At 41.6% G+C, this 14,047-nt stretch overlaps 1 protein-coding gene across 1 annotated transcript in view; it reads right to left on the bottom strand.

Annotated features, from left to right (window-relative positions):
• Positions 1-14,047, bottom strand: part of LOC107298533 (semaphorin-3D-like) — a gene marked incomplete at its 3' end in the record, with an annotated part of 23,182 nt that overhangs the window by 3,236 nt on the left and 5,899 nt on the right. The window contains exons 3-14 of the mRNA XM_029286558.1: positions 13,462-13,524; positions 12,436-12,555; positions 10,823-10,925; positions 9,806-9,934; positions 9,450-9,595; positions 8,376-8,490; positions 8,189-8,258; positions 6,928-7,072; positions 6,228-6,450; positions 2,707-2,795; positions 1,769-1,810; positions 529-686 (exon numbers count right to left, since the gene is read on the bottom strand). Coding sequence (XP_029142391.1) covers positions 529-686; positions 1,769-1,810; positions 2,707-2,795; positions 6,228-6,450; positions 6,928-7,072; positions 8,189-8,258; positions 8,376-8,490; positions 9,450-9,595; positions 9,806-9,934; positions 10,823-10,925; positions 12,436-12,555; positions 13,462-13,524 — 1,403 coding nt within the window. The remainder of the gene's footprint in view (positions 1-528; positions 687-1,768; positions 1,811-2,706; positions 2,796-6,227; positions 6,451-6,927; positions 7,073-8,188; positions 8,259-8,375; positions 8,491-9,449; positions 9,596-9,805; positions 9,935-10,822; positions 10,926-12,435; positions 12,556-13,461; positions 13,525-14,047) is intronic.

Genomic DNA, 14,047 nt, shown 5'->3' with positions numbered 1-14,047 from the left:
CAATCAGCTCCAACCCCACTGGCAGTTAAAAGGAAGAAACAGCTGCGATCACACACCACTCTTAGGAGCACGAAGCTGAAGACACCAGCCTGAAGATGACGAATGTGACTTCGTCGAAACGTCGCCAAGGTACTTTTAATTCTACGTGGGAGAAAACCCGAATAACTAAAGACCTACATACAAACACCCGCGAAAACCTGCATATCCCTGAAAGCCTCTGAACAACCCCAAAGCTGGGCTGAATCTTCCCACGTACGGTGATGGTGCAAAGTGATTAAGAGCAGAATGGCCTAACTTAAAAGTATCCATTTGCTTCTGAAAACTACCCCCCCCCAAAAAAAAACCCCATGTTTACAAATCTGGAAATTTGCCCTTGCCTACCCCAACAAAGTGATATCACATCTGTGGTCCTTGGATACCCCCAAAATTAAAAATGCAATTCTTGGCTGCAAGAAAGTGGCCCAGTTATAAAGGGGGGAAAGGCCCCCTTTGCAAAGCAGGAGGGGCGAAGGGGGGGAAACCTCTCACCTTTTCTTAGTGAGCAGAACGGCCCTGCAGGACTTGCCATCCCAGGTGCAGTACGGATCTCTAGCAAGGCAGCAGTCGGCACACGTCTTGCCGTAGAGTTCACAGCGATACATGGAGAGCTGCACCAGCCCTTTCGCAGTGCTCACGAGAAGTTCCTGCTGCTCAAAGGGACAGGGCAGAAATACGGCCATGCAACTTATTGTAACACCCTGGAGGCTGCAGCCTCCCCTCCCCCGAAACTCTGGGGCAAAAATATTGGGGGGAGGGGGGCAGGAAAAGGCGATAGAGAAGATGCTTTTCCTAAGTTAATAGGAAATATGAAAAGGATTTATTTAAATGTTAATATTTAATATTAAGGATCTTTTAATATTGGCCTTTGAGTAATGAGTCAAAGGGGCAAGACTGTCCAAAGTAATTTTAGGGACTGGACAACACCCCCCCACACGATACTTCATTTAATGGAGTTAAAAGTGATATTTAGTATATGTCTTATGCAGATAGTTACATTGATTACTCTGTTCATGCATGTAATCATTTCTCTTTCTGACAAGTTAAAAATTGTTACTTAAAACCCTCTGGCAGGACTCTGGGAGGTTGCTCTAAAGCAGTGGTTCTCAACCTGTGGGTCGGGACCCCATTTGGGGTCGATCGACCATTTCACGGGGGTCTCCAAGCAAGGCTGTCCGCCATTTTTTCCCCCTTTTCCGGCGGGTGCCTTACCTCCCTTGAGCTGGGCCAGCTGGTGGTCGGCCTGCTCCGTCTCTGCCGCTTGCTAGCTACGCCTCGGCCGGCGCAGGGGGTGGAACACATGCGCAGCGCTCCCGGGCAGGGAAAGTCCTCAACTTACAACCGGTTGAGTAGTCCTCGACTTACGACCGGTTTAGTCCTCGACTTACGACCGGTTGGGGTCGCGGCATTAAAAAGGTTGAGAACCACTGCTCTAAAGGTTTGGGGTATGGGAAGATGCCTTTGGGGTTCAGCTGTCCCCCTTTGCCTTGAAGAAAACAGCTTAGTGTCTATGGAGATTCTCAGTCATCCAGGTCATAGTTATCCCAAAGACGCTTTTCCATGAGGCAACTGGACTTTCTTGTTTTTCTTTGAAGACGTTTCGCTTCTCATCCAAGAAGCTTCTTCAGCTTGGAAGCGAAACGTCCTCAAAGAAAAACAAGGAAAGTCCCGTTGCCTCGTGGAAAAGCGTCTTTGGGAGAGCTTACAATTAGTATAACAAATGCTGCCTTACCCGCTTTAGGGAAAATTGCATGTCTAGGATAGCTGATGGCACCTGCAAGAAACAGAAAACAGCAGCATTTTGCAATGATACTCTAAATTCCATTTTGAATTGGATGCCCGCATCCCCGGGTTCCACACAAACTTTAGACTGGTGCCTGAGCTTAGGCATGCCACATACGTGCTTCACAATTATGACGACAACCAGAGGGTAGAAAGCGTTAAGGTTTTCTCTAGACTTCTCTGCTGCCATCTAGTGGTCGTCTGGATTTTTGCAGGGCTATAAATTAAAATTTTCTGTTCCTGAAAATCTTCTGTGATAGACTGGGACAACCTGGGCCATTAATCAAGCGACATCATTTCCTGATCTGATGTTGCTTTCACGCTCTTGGCCAGCACTGCAACAATGTCCACAATATCTGTGCATGCAGGGCTACTAGATTTGGGTGGAGCAGCAGATGACATTAAAGAGATGTAGAAAAGTGGCAAACAAAAAGCAGTCTCTACAGGGAAACTGATCCTCGTTAGCAATAGTCAAGAAAAAAACTTCACCCCAGATATCCTGAGTCCAGCTAACAAATCAGATATTATTTAGTTCCTCCAAACTCTTAAGAGAATGAAAATTAGATATAGTCTAATTTTCATTTATTATTCCTTCATAAAGAGAGGAATAATAAAGACAGATAAGTGATAGGCCATATTACAGGAAAGATTAGCTGGATTCATGATTTTCATTTTCACTCTCTGTATATGTAGACATAATACTTGATTGTTCTCATCAACGTCATGCTTGACTTCTTTAGATCTTGCCTTAACAAATAATTACTTTGACTTCTGGCTCATGGATTAAATTAATAGCACAAATCAATGTACCGGATCACAGGAAATTGAACCATACTAGACAACTCCAGCCCACAAAGGTTTTAAGAGTAACAGAGGTATTCTGATTACCTTTGAAACCTGGATCTCTTCCAAGCTGATCTCCTGAGAGCCTCGGCCTTCTCGGTTGGAGATGCCCACCTTAAGTACTTTGCCCTCATCTGTGAGAAGCCAAACAGAAAAGTATGTGAAGAGGACTTTGGGTGGGAGTACCCCTGTGGCTGCATGGAATTATTACCAGGCAGAAGAGTCAATATGAGAGCAAATCCATTTCTGGAAGAGTTAAAAAGAAATGGGCCAAAACGGATCTATTTTCCACATTCTTCTTCATTGTTTCAGGATCACCTAACACACTGAAGAAGCTCAAAAGATTGTGGCTGCAGGACTGCATCTATGGATAATCTTATCCACCAAGGTACTGGAGTTATCCTGATTTCTGAGGATGCCTTCTCTCAGATAGCTCTCTCTAGCTATGCAAGTGTGAAGGATGAGGCCACTCCTTGTGGATTATGTGTTTAGTTATCCCAGGGATAACTAAGTCCTTTCCTAACATGCATCATCTTTGCATGAGATTTATAAAAAAAGCTAATTTTAGGACAATTTAGGGGCAAACTGAACATATTTTCATTGATCAAAGCATTTGAATTATGTGATGGGTTGTTTTCCAGAATATTTCCAATAAAAAAAATAGCAACATCATTAATTTCATGCAATACACCTTCTTATGTTACGTAATTCATACAGGGACCATGAGACAATGAATGTATTTCAGAATGAGGGCCATTTTGTTACCCGTTCCATATATTTTTCTAGTCCTATCATAGCTTTTCTGAGAAATAAATCCTCATCCAGCAAAATCATTATGCAATTTTCTTTGCTGTATTTTATGTTTTTTGGGAAGTATTCCTAACACCATTTTGTTAGGCGTAATGCAATGAATTGATGCTTTCATATTTTTTTGGGTTGAAAAGGAAATTCTATTATTGCAACACTGTTTTATGTTTTTTAATATATTTTAAAGTGGCAGCTATCAATTGCTTACCACTAATTTATTGTTTTAGAGCAGGGGTTCTCAACCTTGGCAACTTTAAGACTTGTGGACTTCAACTCCCAGAATCCCTCAGCCAGCTTTGCTGGCTGAGGAATTCTGGGAGTTGAAGTCCACAAGTCTTAAAGTTGCCAAGGTTGAGGACCCCTGTTTTAGAGGCTCTGTAAATACTTCAATAGTCTGGCTCAAAAGGGTACCATTTAATTCCAATTATTTAACAAGGGAATTGTAACCAGGCCTCTGAAACGATTAAATAGTACTGAAGTATATAAACAATCCCAACTGCTACCCTGGGCCAAGATAGATGTGATAAGTGGTAAGCTTGTCAGTAAAGGAGAAGGAAAAGCAGCAATCACAGCAGAACTGCATTGCTTCTCTGAAACAATGATGGCAGAGTGGAATCCTTCTACAACTCCTACAAGAAAAAGGAGTGGGGAGAAGATGATTCCAGAGCAAAAAAATGAAATGAAATAAAATAATAAAATAAAAATCAGGCAACTTTTTTAATTTTAATTTTTTAATTAGTGGAGCTGGCAGTACCTGGAGCCAGGAGAACAAAAGAGAAAGAACTGGAGAAAATCACAAAATACAAAGACCCAAAAATAGAAGTAGAATGACTGTGGCAAAAACAAAAAGCAAGCAAACATAGTACAAACAAAAATAGGTGTGTGCAATCTCAAACTTCCGGAGCACCACTTGATAGCAATAACACTGTAGCATTTAGACTTATATATTGCTTTAGAATGTTTTACAGCCCTCTCTAAGTGGTTTACAGAGTCAGCATATTTTCCCCAACAATCTGGGGAACTCATTTTTCCGACCTCAGAAGGATGGAAGGCTGAGTCAACCTTGAGCCAGTCAGGATCAAACTGCTGGCTGTCGGCAGAGTTAGCCTGCAATACTGTATTCTAACCACTGCACCATCACATCTCTTTATAATGGTGTCTTAAACACCACTGTCATTGATAAAATCACCCTCAGTCAATTACAGAAGGCAGCATTACTTGGAACAGCTTATATCCTGCATCAACCTTTTTTTAATAATATTTTATTAATTTTCCAATTTTACATTTAACTATTTAAAAAGCAATGTGGCGGCTGGGTTAATCAGTAGTTCGATAACAAAATCTATAGCACAAATCTCAAGTTACATCAAATGTTTCCTCTCTTTTTCCCTTAACATTTACTGTCTCGTATTTAAACTAATACAGTTCTTATTATATCAACTCAGTAAAAACATCATTATTACATTTATCAATAAATGTTTAGCTTATATGTATCTTAATTGTTTTTTACATTTCAATCCTCATAAACAATCCATATCCTGTTATTAATTTTTCCCCAATTTTTAGTTTCCCATCAATATTCCAATTTAACTTTTGATATTTATAATTTTCAGGTTTTAGGTAACCAAGATTTCCCTTATCTCAATTCATAACAGAATCTAATATCCAAAATACACATTTTATCTATTTGAATATAATCTTGTTCTATTTCTTAAAAGTTATCTATTTCCCGCCATATTAAATCATCTAAATAATACAATATCCCCTTTAATAAATCAAAACCATTATATATATTACCTGGGTTAATCAATAAATCAAATATATTCATAATAATATTTTTTTCTTTTAGGTCTAATTTTTAAATATTAAACAGATAAAATCCTTATTTTCAACTAATTTCCAAATATTTTAAATCTAATGACCAGAATTCCCCTTATCTCAATTTCTCCCTTTAACCCTCTAATTAACAATATGAAATCCCCTCTAATAAATCAAAACCCCAATTTTCTTCAGCCTTGTTCTGGCTTTCTTCCTTTGCCAACTAGGCTTCCATATCAGTATTTTTAGATTGTCAAATAGATCTCCCTCTATTATTATATATATATATATGTATATATATTTGAAATAAAGGAGACCATTTAATTGCCATTTTTTTGGAAAGACTAGCCCATTTGTATTCATTAAGTTGTTTCCCTATTATTCCAATTCCCCATTGTTGCCCTGCATCAACCTTTAACACCATCAGACAGCCACAACTGTCTATCCCAAACTTTTGGGAAGGACTCCATAGGTGGATAAAAATGCCAAATCCAGTCTAAGCACCTGACTGATTGCTCATACTGGCAAGACAATCAAATATGATGATGAGTATTATTATTATTATTGTTGTTGTTATTTTCCCTCCACAATACAAATGTAAAGGGGGGGAGCTGCTTCCATCATGAGTCTCCTCCCTCAAATTATCATCAACCAGTTGTTGCCCAATTTAGATAATGCCCCTGCATCTCAACACAAAGGCTCAGGTTCTACTCACCTTTATTTTTAACGTCTCATGCAATATTTGCTGTTGAAAGTGAATAATCCTAGAAAAACCATAGTGTTGCTGATTACATTACTCTCTGATTAAACAGAGAGACTTGTACACTTAACATTACAGTCTAGTTCTTTCTTTACTTTCCTTTTTGAGTTGAATAAGTCAAATCACATTTCAAGCTGTGTCTTACAGTAAAATCAGAACATCCTTGCTTGAACTCCTCTACCTGTTCCAAGGAAGAGGACATCAACATGTCCAGCCTCTGTCTCCACTCTGTCCACCAACAGATGCCGGATGTTGAAAGGCACATTGACTCTGATCAGAACAGGCTTCCTGTGGAGTGGATAGATGGGGTCCCACATCAGATGATGAGTACGCATGAAGCTAATCACTTCATCAGGGAAGTCCTTGGTTGACTGCAGGAATGGGTCATATGTTTCACTGGGACACTGGCAGGAAGAACAGATATTGAAAAGGGACTGGTGCAAAAGGGTTAATGGTCAACTCCATGACACATAGTCTTGTGATTTACGGTAGCTAAATCCACTAATATTAGAGTCCAGCCTAATTGCCTTTGTGGCATGCAGTTTTCCATAAATTGTCATCTGTGATAGCCTATGGCACAATCGTTTTTGTAGGATGTGACCACTTTTGCATTTTCTGAAGCCTCCCTACTTACAGATTGGTGGCACTGCCTGGGACAAACTGCTTCACGACCATTTGTGGGACCCATGAGTGGATCCAGCACCCATATCAGAAATGAATCATGCAGGGAAAAAGAGGGCTTGAAGAGCCCTTGTTGCCCAGGTGGGAAGAGACAATAACCCATAGTAGTTTTAAGTCTGAACAGCAGCAGCTGTTTTGCCTAGTCAGTCTTTATATGACAGTTAGAGAAAAAGTGACTAAAGCAAGTTTTCTGTACATACTGTTCCAGGACGAGGGTAAGGGATCCGTCCTTTATATTCAGCCCACTGATAATCGAAGCCTTCCTTGTGTGCAAAAGGTCCATTGAAGGCAGCCCGAATGGCTGCCAGGGAATAAACACACACTGCAGAACCACTAAAAATGCCACTGTGAAAGAAAAGAATAGTGTAGGGAGATGGATAATATTGATACATAAATCACTCCAAGAGATATTTCTTTGTACAATTCTGCAAAACCATGTCTTTGAAGGATTTCTACCTTAGATAATATTTTTTAACATATTTAAAGGTTGTGAAACTGGAAGATGAAGGCCTGAGGTGGCCTTAGAGAAGATGACCTTCAGAAAGCCATTTTATTTCAAAAGCATTCTCACTGCTCTCTCATCTTTAAGAGGAGGCTTTTGTCTTCACCAATTTCCTTCTAGGTCATTCCTTAACTCGGTTAAAGCTGAAGATTATGGGAGCTGAGATTCAACACATGGGGATCACTGCTTTAGTTCTTCCCAGCAGTTGAAAACTGCATGAAATCCACTCCTTAGCTTCATCCTGCCAGGTAGGATATGGCGACAGGCACAATTTCTGCAGGAACTTGAAAGACCTACTGCAGAATCCTATTTCAGTGTATCAGCTCAAAGCCCTTCGGATGGATTAGTGTGCATGCCTTCTATAACTGAAGTAACAGAATAACAGAGTTGGAAGAAGGGACCTTGGAGGTCTTCTAGTCCAACCCCCAGCTAAAGCAGGAAGCCTTATACTATTGGCAGTGGTGGTGAACCTATGGCACGGGTGCCAGAGGCGCCACTCGGAGCCTTCTCTTGGGCACACGTACTGTTGCCCCAGCCTTGCCTCCCCCCATGACCCCCTCCTCACCAGCAGCCCCCTGGAGGAGAGTCGCTGAGCGTGGCCCACGCGGATCAGTGCAGCCAAGGACATGGCAGCCAGACAGCGTAGACAAGACTCTGCCCTCACGCCCCATTGCGCACAGTTGTTGCTGCGGGGCGTGGGCAGAGGGTGTGGCCGCCATGGCGCTGCTGGGCGATCGGCGGGCCCTGGAGGCGGTGAGTGGCCCTGTGGGCAGGCGGGGTGGGGGCAAAGCGGGAGCGGGGCAGGGGATGGAGCGGGGGCGGGGCCAGTTTTTGGGCACTCGGTCTTTAAAAGGTTCGCCATCACTGCTATTGGTATAATAAGTACTATCCTCATTCCTGCTGATCCATGGGCACAAGCAATTCTTTTTCTTTATTCATTGTACATGTTTTCCACTTACCTGGAAACCGTGAAGAGGCCATAAACCAGAGGGTTCTGTATGTTACGGGTTTGAAGGAGGAAGACATCTTCTAGAATACAGCAGGACACACCCAACTCAGGGAAGAGCTTTGAATGATTCCCTTACAACCTTATGATGACAGATTCTATTCTAGAAATGGCAGCTCTTAATAGGCAAGCAACCTTACCTAGTTGATCAAAATGTGTTTCGGTGCCCTGGAGACCTGGTATAGAGCAAATCAGCCGTGCTTTAAGAAAAGTGCTCCAGCGATTGATAAGGCTATGCTTCCCACCAATATCATTCTGCCAAACAGAAGCAGGAATAGGTCAAGCATAATTTTCATGTCCACCCACAACTGCTCTCCAGTACTCTAAGTGATTGCTTTGAATGCATCCATTGCATCATGTTTACAATTCAAGGGGTCTTTCTTAAAACACAAGGTGGTGAATGCTGTGCAATCATTAAGAGAGAGGCAGATACTTAGAGCTACTGTACTTTCACTGTTTTTCCTAGAGAAATGATGCAGAGTTAAATTAAAGGAATTTGAACTTGTTTCCAGTGCATGTTTTATCCAGGTGTTTTAAATCTGTAGCATTCACCATATGGATAGGATCCATCCTCGGCTTAACTCCCTTAAAGGACGTGAACTTTTGGCAGATACTTGTATCTTGAACATAGGTATTTGCAAGAAAGAAGCCACAAGAATCAAGAGCTTGATCGTGTAGGCATTTGGCTTTCATGGAAACCATCAGACATGCAATTGTATGCAAAAAAGCTTTTCCCTGATTGACAGTCACACTCAACTGCCTTCTAAAGGTAGTCATCATTGGAGTGATGTCATGACTTATGCACTCTAGATTTCAGAAAGTCTGAACAATCTCCGACACCCTGTCAACATGTAGCTATTTTGAATTAGAGTACTAATTCTGCATTATGAAAGACCTCTGCTCTGGCAAAATGCCCAGCTGTGTTTCAAGAGAGCTGGAGTAAAATTCAGACTGAATGCATCCAGTGCAGGAAATAGTCATATTTAGCCCTGACCTAACATTGTCTGCTAGTGGCTGGCATCCGCCTTCCAGAAGCAGTACTGTGTACCATAGAATCTACATAGATGCTTAATTTAATCTATAGTGCTAAATACCTTTTGCTAGGGGATAAATGCCATTGTTCACAAAGAGCTTGCTTTCCAGGAAATATACAGGTAGCACCTCAGTTAAATAGAGGTGCCTTCTAAGCTACACAAGAAGCGCTCATTGCTGACCTTGCAGACACGGGCCACCCGAGCATGGATACGCCTTTTTTCCCACTGTCCAGCTTCCACCGCAGTTTCCCGGAAAAAGATGTACACTTTATCATCCTCATGGCTGTAAGTATCAGGAATGGCATGGGCCTCAATAAACACCGGCTCTGCAAGAAAGGATATTCAGATCTAAACAGCCTGTTTCTTCTATTAAAAGCATGCACATTGCAATAGATTTCTGGATGCAATTCCAAGTATTAGTTTTGATTGATAAAACTGCCAGGAGTCCGTAAGAATAGTTAGGGGTATGTATATTCACTAAATAATAGTTTTTTAAAAATTAGAGTTTTCTTAAAAATGTAAACTCCCTTACATACCATTTAACCAATCATCTTGGTTCTGCTCCGTCCTGATGTAGTTTTGCTCAGGCTGGTCAAGATGGGTTCGGAAGAAAGCAGCATTGCTTCCCATGAAGTCAGTGGAAGTGCCTGAATAAAGTTCCCCATCTAGGAAACCCAGGAGGAGAAATCCATGGATAAAACACTGGCATCTTCTTTCTCCTGTATACTTTCTTTTATATATGTGCATTTATCTGTGTCATTCGTAAATCATTAGCTCGATGTATGGTGTACGTTTGTGAATATACTATGTTTTATGTACAGTGGTACCTCAGTACTCATCGTTAATTGGTTTTTGGAGGCACGGCAAGTACCAAAAATGGTGAGTACCAAACAAAGTTTTCCCATAAGGAATAATGTAGTGAGTCACAAGGCATCCGACACCGACAGGTTCTATCTTGTGCGTTGAGTACCAAACAAATAATGAGTACCGGGACAAATTTTTCACGTCAAAATGTGTTGAGTACTAAATTCAATGAGTTTCAAAGCAGTTGAGTACCAAGGTACCCCTGTATATGCATATGCATATCTGCCTTGCATGCACACCACACAAAAGGACGTCCCTCATAATTTTATTCTGTACATTTTGAATGAAGAATGTAAAGTGAGCTAGCATACAGCTGGTGCCTTTCTCCTGGCTTTCAACAGATGAAGTGTTTCCTGAGATAAGACGCAGGCAGTATCATGGGAAAAATACAACAGAAATCTCTGTTGAATGGATGCCTGAAATATATATACATTGTCCAAGCTACCTTTAATAACTGCCCCAATCTGATTATCCTTGTATGTGTAGGACCACATGTGCTGTATTTCTCAATCAATAAAGTCAATAATCATGCTGTTTTAGGAGAGGCGATCCAACATATCTAGACATTACCAAGTTAGGGAAAGCTATTTCATGGCTATATACACACATGTAGAGATGCTGCGTGGGCTCTTCCTATGTCTACATTGTCTAGGTTTCTGTTGCAGCTTTCAGTTCACAGTTGCTCTTACCTATTAGCAACCCTGCAAAATGCTCATGTGGGCTATACGGACATTTGCCTCTCCCAGATTCTATGGAGTGGGTCATCAGTTGCATAGCTAATATTCCTGGTTCCTGCAGCAGGGCAAGAAAGCACTTCAGTTTGATTTAAAGAGTAAGAAAAGTATTAAGGAATTAGAGGCCATCAAAGGAAAAGGCTCAGTAGTTCAAAAGAGGGACCTTTAGACTTCCTGAAAAGGAGACAGGAAGGTGATACCCCATAATCACAACCATCCATTTTTCTTAGTGAAGCACCCTTGTTCTTTGAACATAGAAAGGATTAATTTTTAGGAGATTGAATGATAAATCATCCAGATGAGTAGTATGGGATTTGACGTAGAGATTTTTTTCACCCTACTCCACTAGTGCGAGTTAATGTGACCGCTAACATTTACCTGTTCTTACCTATTCTACCCAGTTTTTTAAAAAAAATAAACCAGGGTTTCATTACGTTCCGTCATGTAGTGAAGCAGATTAAGGAATATGAGTGTTAAAAAATATATGCTATCCGTTATTTTTCCTTTCCTTTATCTATTTGTTAAATTTATTTGCAGCCTATCTCACCATGGAGTTACTCTAGGTCAGGGGTGTCAAACTCAATTTCACTGAGGGCCGCATCAGCATTGTGGTTGCCCTCGGGGGGCCGGGTGGGTGTGACCAGGGTGGGTGCGGCCTACTGGGCGGGTGTGGATGGAGTGGGTGTGGCCTACTGGGTGGGCGTGGCCAGTTCTACATTATTCGCGTCAAGGGTGCCTGTGGGGACCTGGACAGGAGTGGGACAGATCTGAGGGTCTCTGGCAGAAGGGGGTAGGACCAGGGCAAGTGCCAAGGCATGGTCCACCAGGACAAGTGCCAAGATGGCCACCACAAAATTTTACATTTTCTCCCGGCTGGCCTGGGCCAGGGCCAAGGCAGTGGGGGCCGTTCCCTCACTGTTTCCAGGATGGCTTCGCGGACCACATGAAACTACTTCCCTGGGCCTTGTGTTTGACATGTCTGCTCTAGGTGACTTACAACAATAAAAAGGAAAAAAAATTAGTTTAAAAACTTTTATTTTACTAATGCTAAAAATGAACCTTAAAACCCTAATGGAATCCGATGGACATCTATGGAACCAACCCAAGCAAGAAGATTGCAGGGCTATATTCACTGGAGGAAGAGGAGAGAGGGCAGAATCATTGCAGAAGAGATTGATTACCAAGAAAGACTGGTTTTGTCTGTAAATGTTCAGAGTTTCTTCACTGGTCTGGACAGAGGGCACGGACAGATGCTCAGGTCATTTTCTGAGCCAAGTTTGACAAGCAGGTGGCGGCTCTTCTAATTTTCAGGGAAAGAACTGGGCATGGTACTTAGAAAAATGGGTAACATTTTACCTCTGGTTTACTTACATACATACATGCATACATAGATGTACAAAGATTAAAATAACAGTTGCAAACAATAGCCTATGATGCCCAAGGTTGAGAGCAAGAGAGAAAATAGATGGACGGATAGTACTTATATAGTAGGATATTTAGAATTTACTGCCAAAAGCTTTTGCTTCATATTAGTTGTTTATAGTACCAGCCTGGTAGGAGAAACTCACCTTAGCTCCACCTTTGAGTTGAATGAAGGCACACACAGGTTGATAGGAGCCAGTTCCACAGGCAAACACATGAGTGTGGTTGAAACGCTGCAGAAAGCGAATGAAATTGGCACATTCTGTCTGGAAAAGACAGAAAGATGGGTAGATTATACTTAAACAAATTCTGCTTTGATTGAGCACACTTTCCATGGAAGAAAATAATCCATATCTCTGATCGTCATCAATTCTGAACCTAACAGATATAATCTGATTAGGTTTATTTGCTGAGAGAATAGCATCTGCCAGCAAATGGGATGCACCTTTAGTTTGGCATCCCTTTGACTTCCCAGATCTGCGCCAGAGGATTGAGACATTGCCTAGAGCAGACTCACAGTGCAGTCAAAGGTAAAAAAGGCAAATGCTATTTAAGCGGAAGAGTATTTGCTTAACGTTAAATATATCTAATTAGTCTACAGCAGTGTTTCCCAACCTTGGCAACTTTAAGCTGTATGGAGTTCAATTTCCAGAATTCCCCAGCCAGCATCCATACAGTTTAAAGTTGCCAAGGTTGAGAAACACTGGTTTACAGCATGTCCATTTGAATTGTTCGCACTTCAGCACTTCAGATGCTGCCCAGATAATCCATCAAATCTTCCATGACCACAGGGAAGTCCCTTTGTGTTAGCTGCCCGGCATTCTTCATTTGCACCATGCAGCTGAAAAGCACAGGATGGATCTTACTAATGTTACACTGAAGGCCATAATAGTGACCCCAGTGAAGTTACACAGAGCCTAAACTCAATACATTCCTTAACCAATTGAGTTCCATTGTTTAAGCCACTGATTAAACTGTGTGGCAAGGCAGATGTTGTTGGGCAGATTCCAAAGGAGGATGAACAGATGCCTATCGCACCAATCCTAAGGAATAATTAGGAAATTGGCCTTTTGCAACTGAATGTGCTGCAATTCTTCACAGATTGCAAAAGTGGGTTTGGAGGACCATATGCAGCCCAAAGACTGCAGCGTGGACCCGAAAACCTTATTTACCTCAGGATTCTTCCCAGCCAGCCTGCAATGCTTCACCTGCTCCTTAGGAGCTGGCCAGAAAACCTGGAAAGAAAAACAAAAGGGAGATAATAAATATCTGTTTATTAAACAAATGAATAAACACCTCCCCCACAAATATCAATAATACTATCTGAGATATTTTGTTCCAGTGCAAAGAGCTTCAGAAGAGGATTTTTTTTCAGGATTCCAGCTGATGAGAAAAGGGCTGAATCTCCACTCCCTGAACATTATGAGCCCTTCCCTCTGTATGTGAAACATGAAGAGCCATTTAGAGCTACATCTAGTGGGGCAGTACAGATGCTTAGAAATGGGTGCTCAACAGCATGTGAAAGCACCTACCAAGCTCCTTGTTTTGAACAGCTAAAGCAGTCATGTTTCCAGAATCTCACACGGTTGCTTCAGAAGTTAGTTCCAGTGGTTGCTGCATGGATGTAGGTGGACAGCCACTTTGTTCCCATGTACTATAGCTTTGCACAATCTTCAATCCAGCTCTAAAGCTAATTTGGACTATACTGGAAATATATTGGCCCAATAGTTTATCTGTGACCTAGTTTGGAGAACAGCC

The sequence above is a fragment of the Protobothrops mucrosquamatus genome, unplaced genomic scaffold (genome assembly GCF_001527695.2).
Source record: "Protobothrops mucrosquamatus isolate PMUCROS unplaced genomic scaffold, P.Mucros_1.0 scaffold4059, whole genome shotgun sequence".
Classification (NCBI taxonomy): domain Eukaryota; kingdom Metazoa; phylum Chordata; class Lepidosauria; order Squamata; family Viperidae; genus Protobothrops; species Protobothrops mucrosquamatus.
The sequence above is the reverse complement of the archived record's forward strand: the minus strand, read 5'-3'. Positions and strand labels throughout refer to the sequence as shown.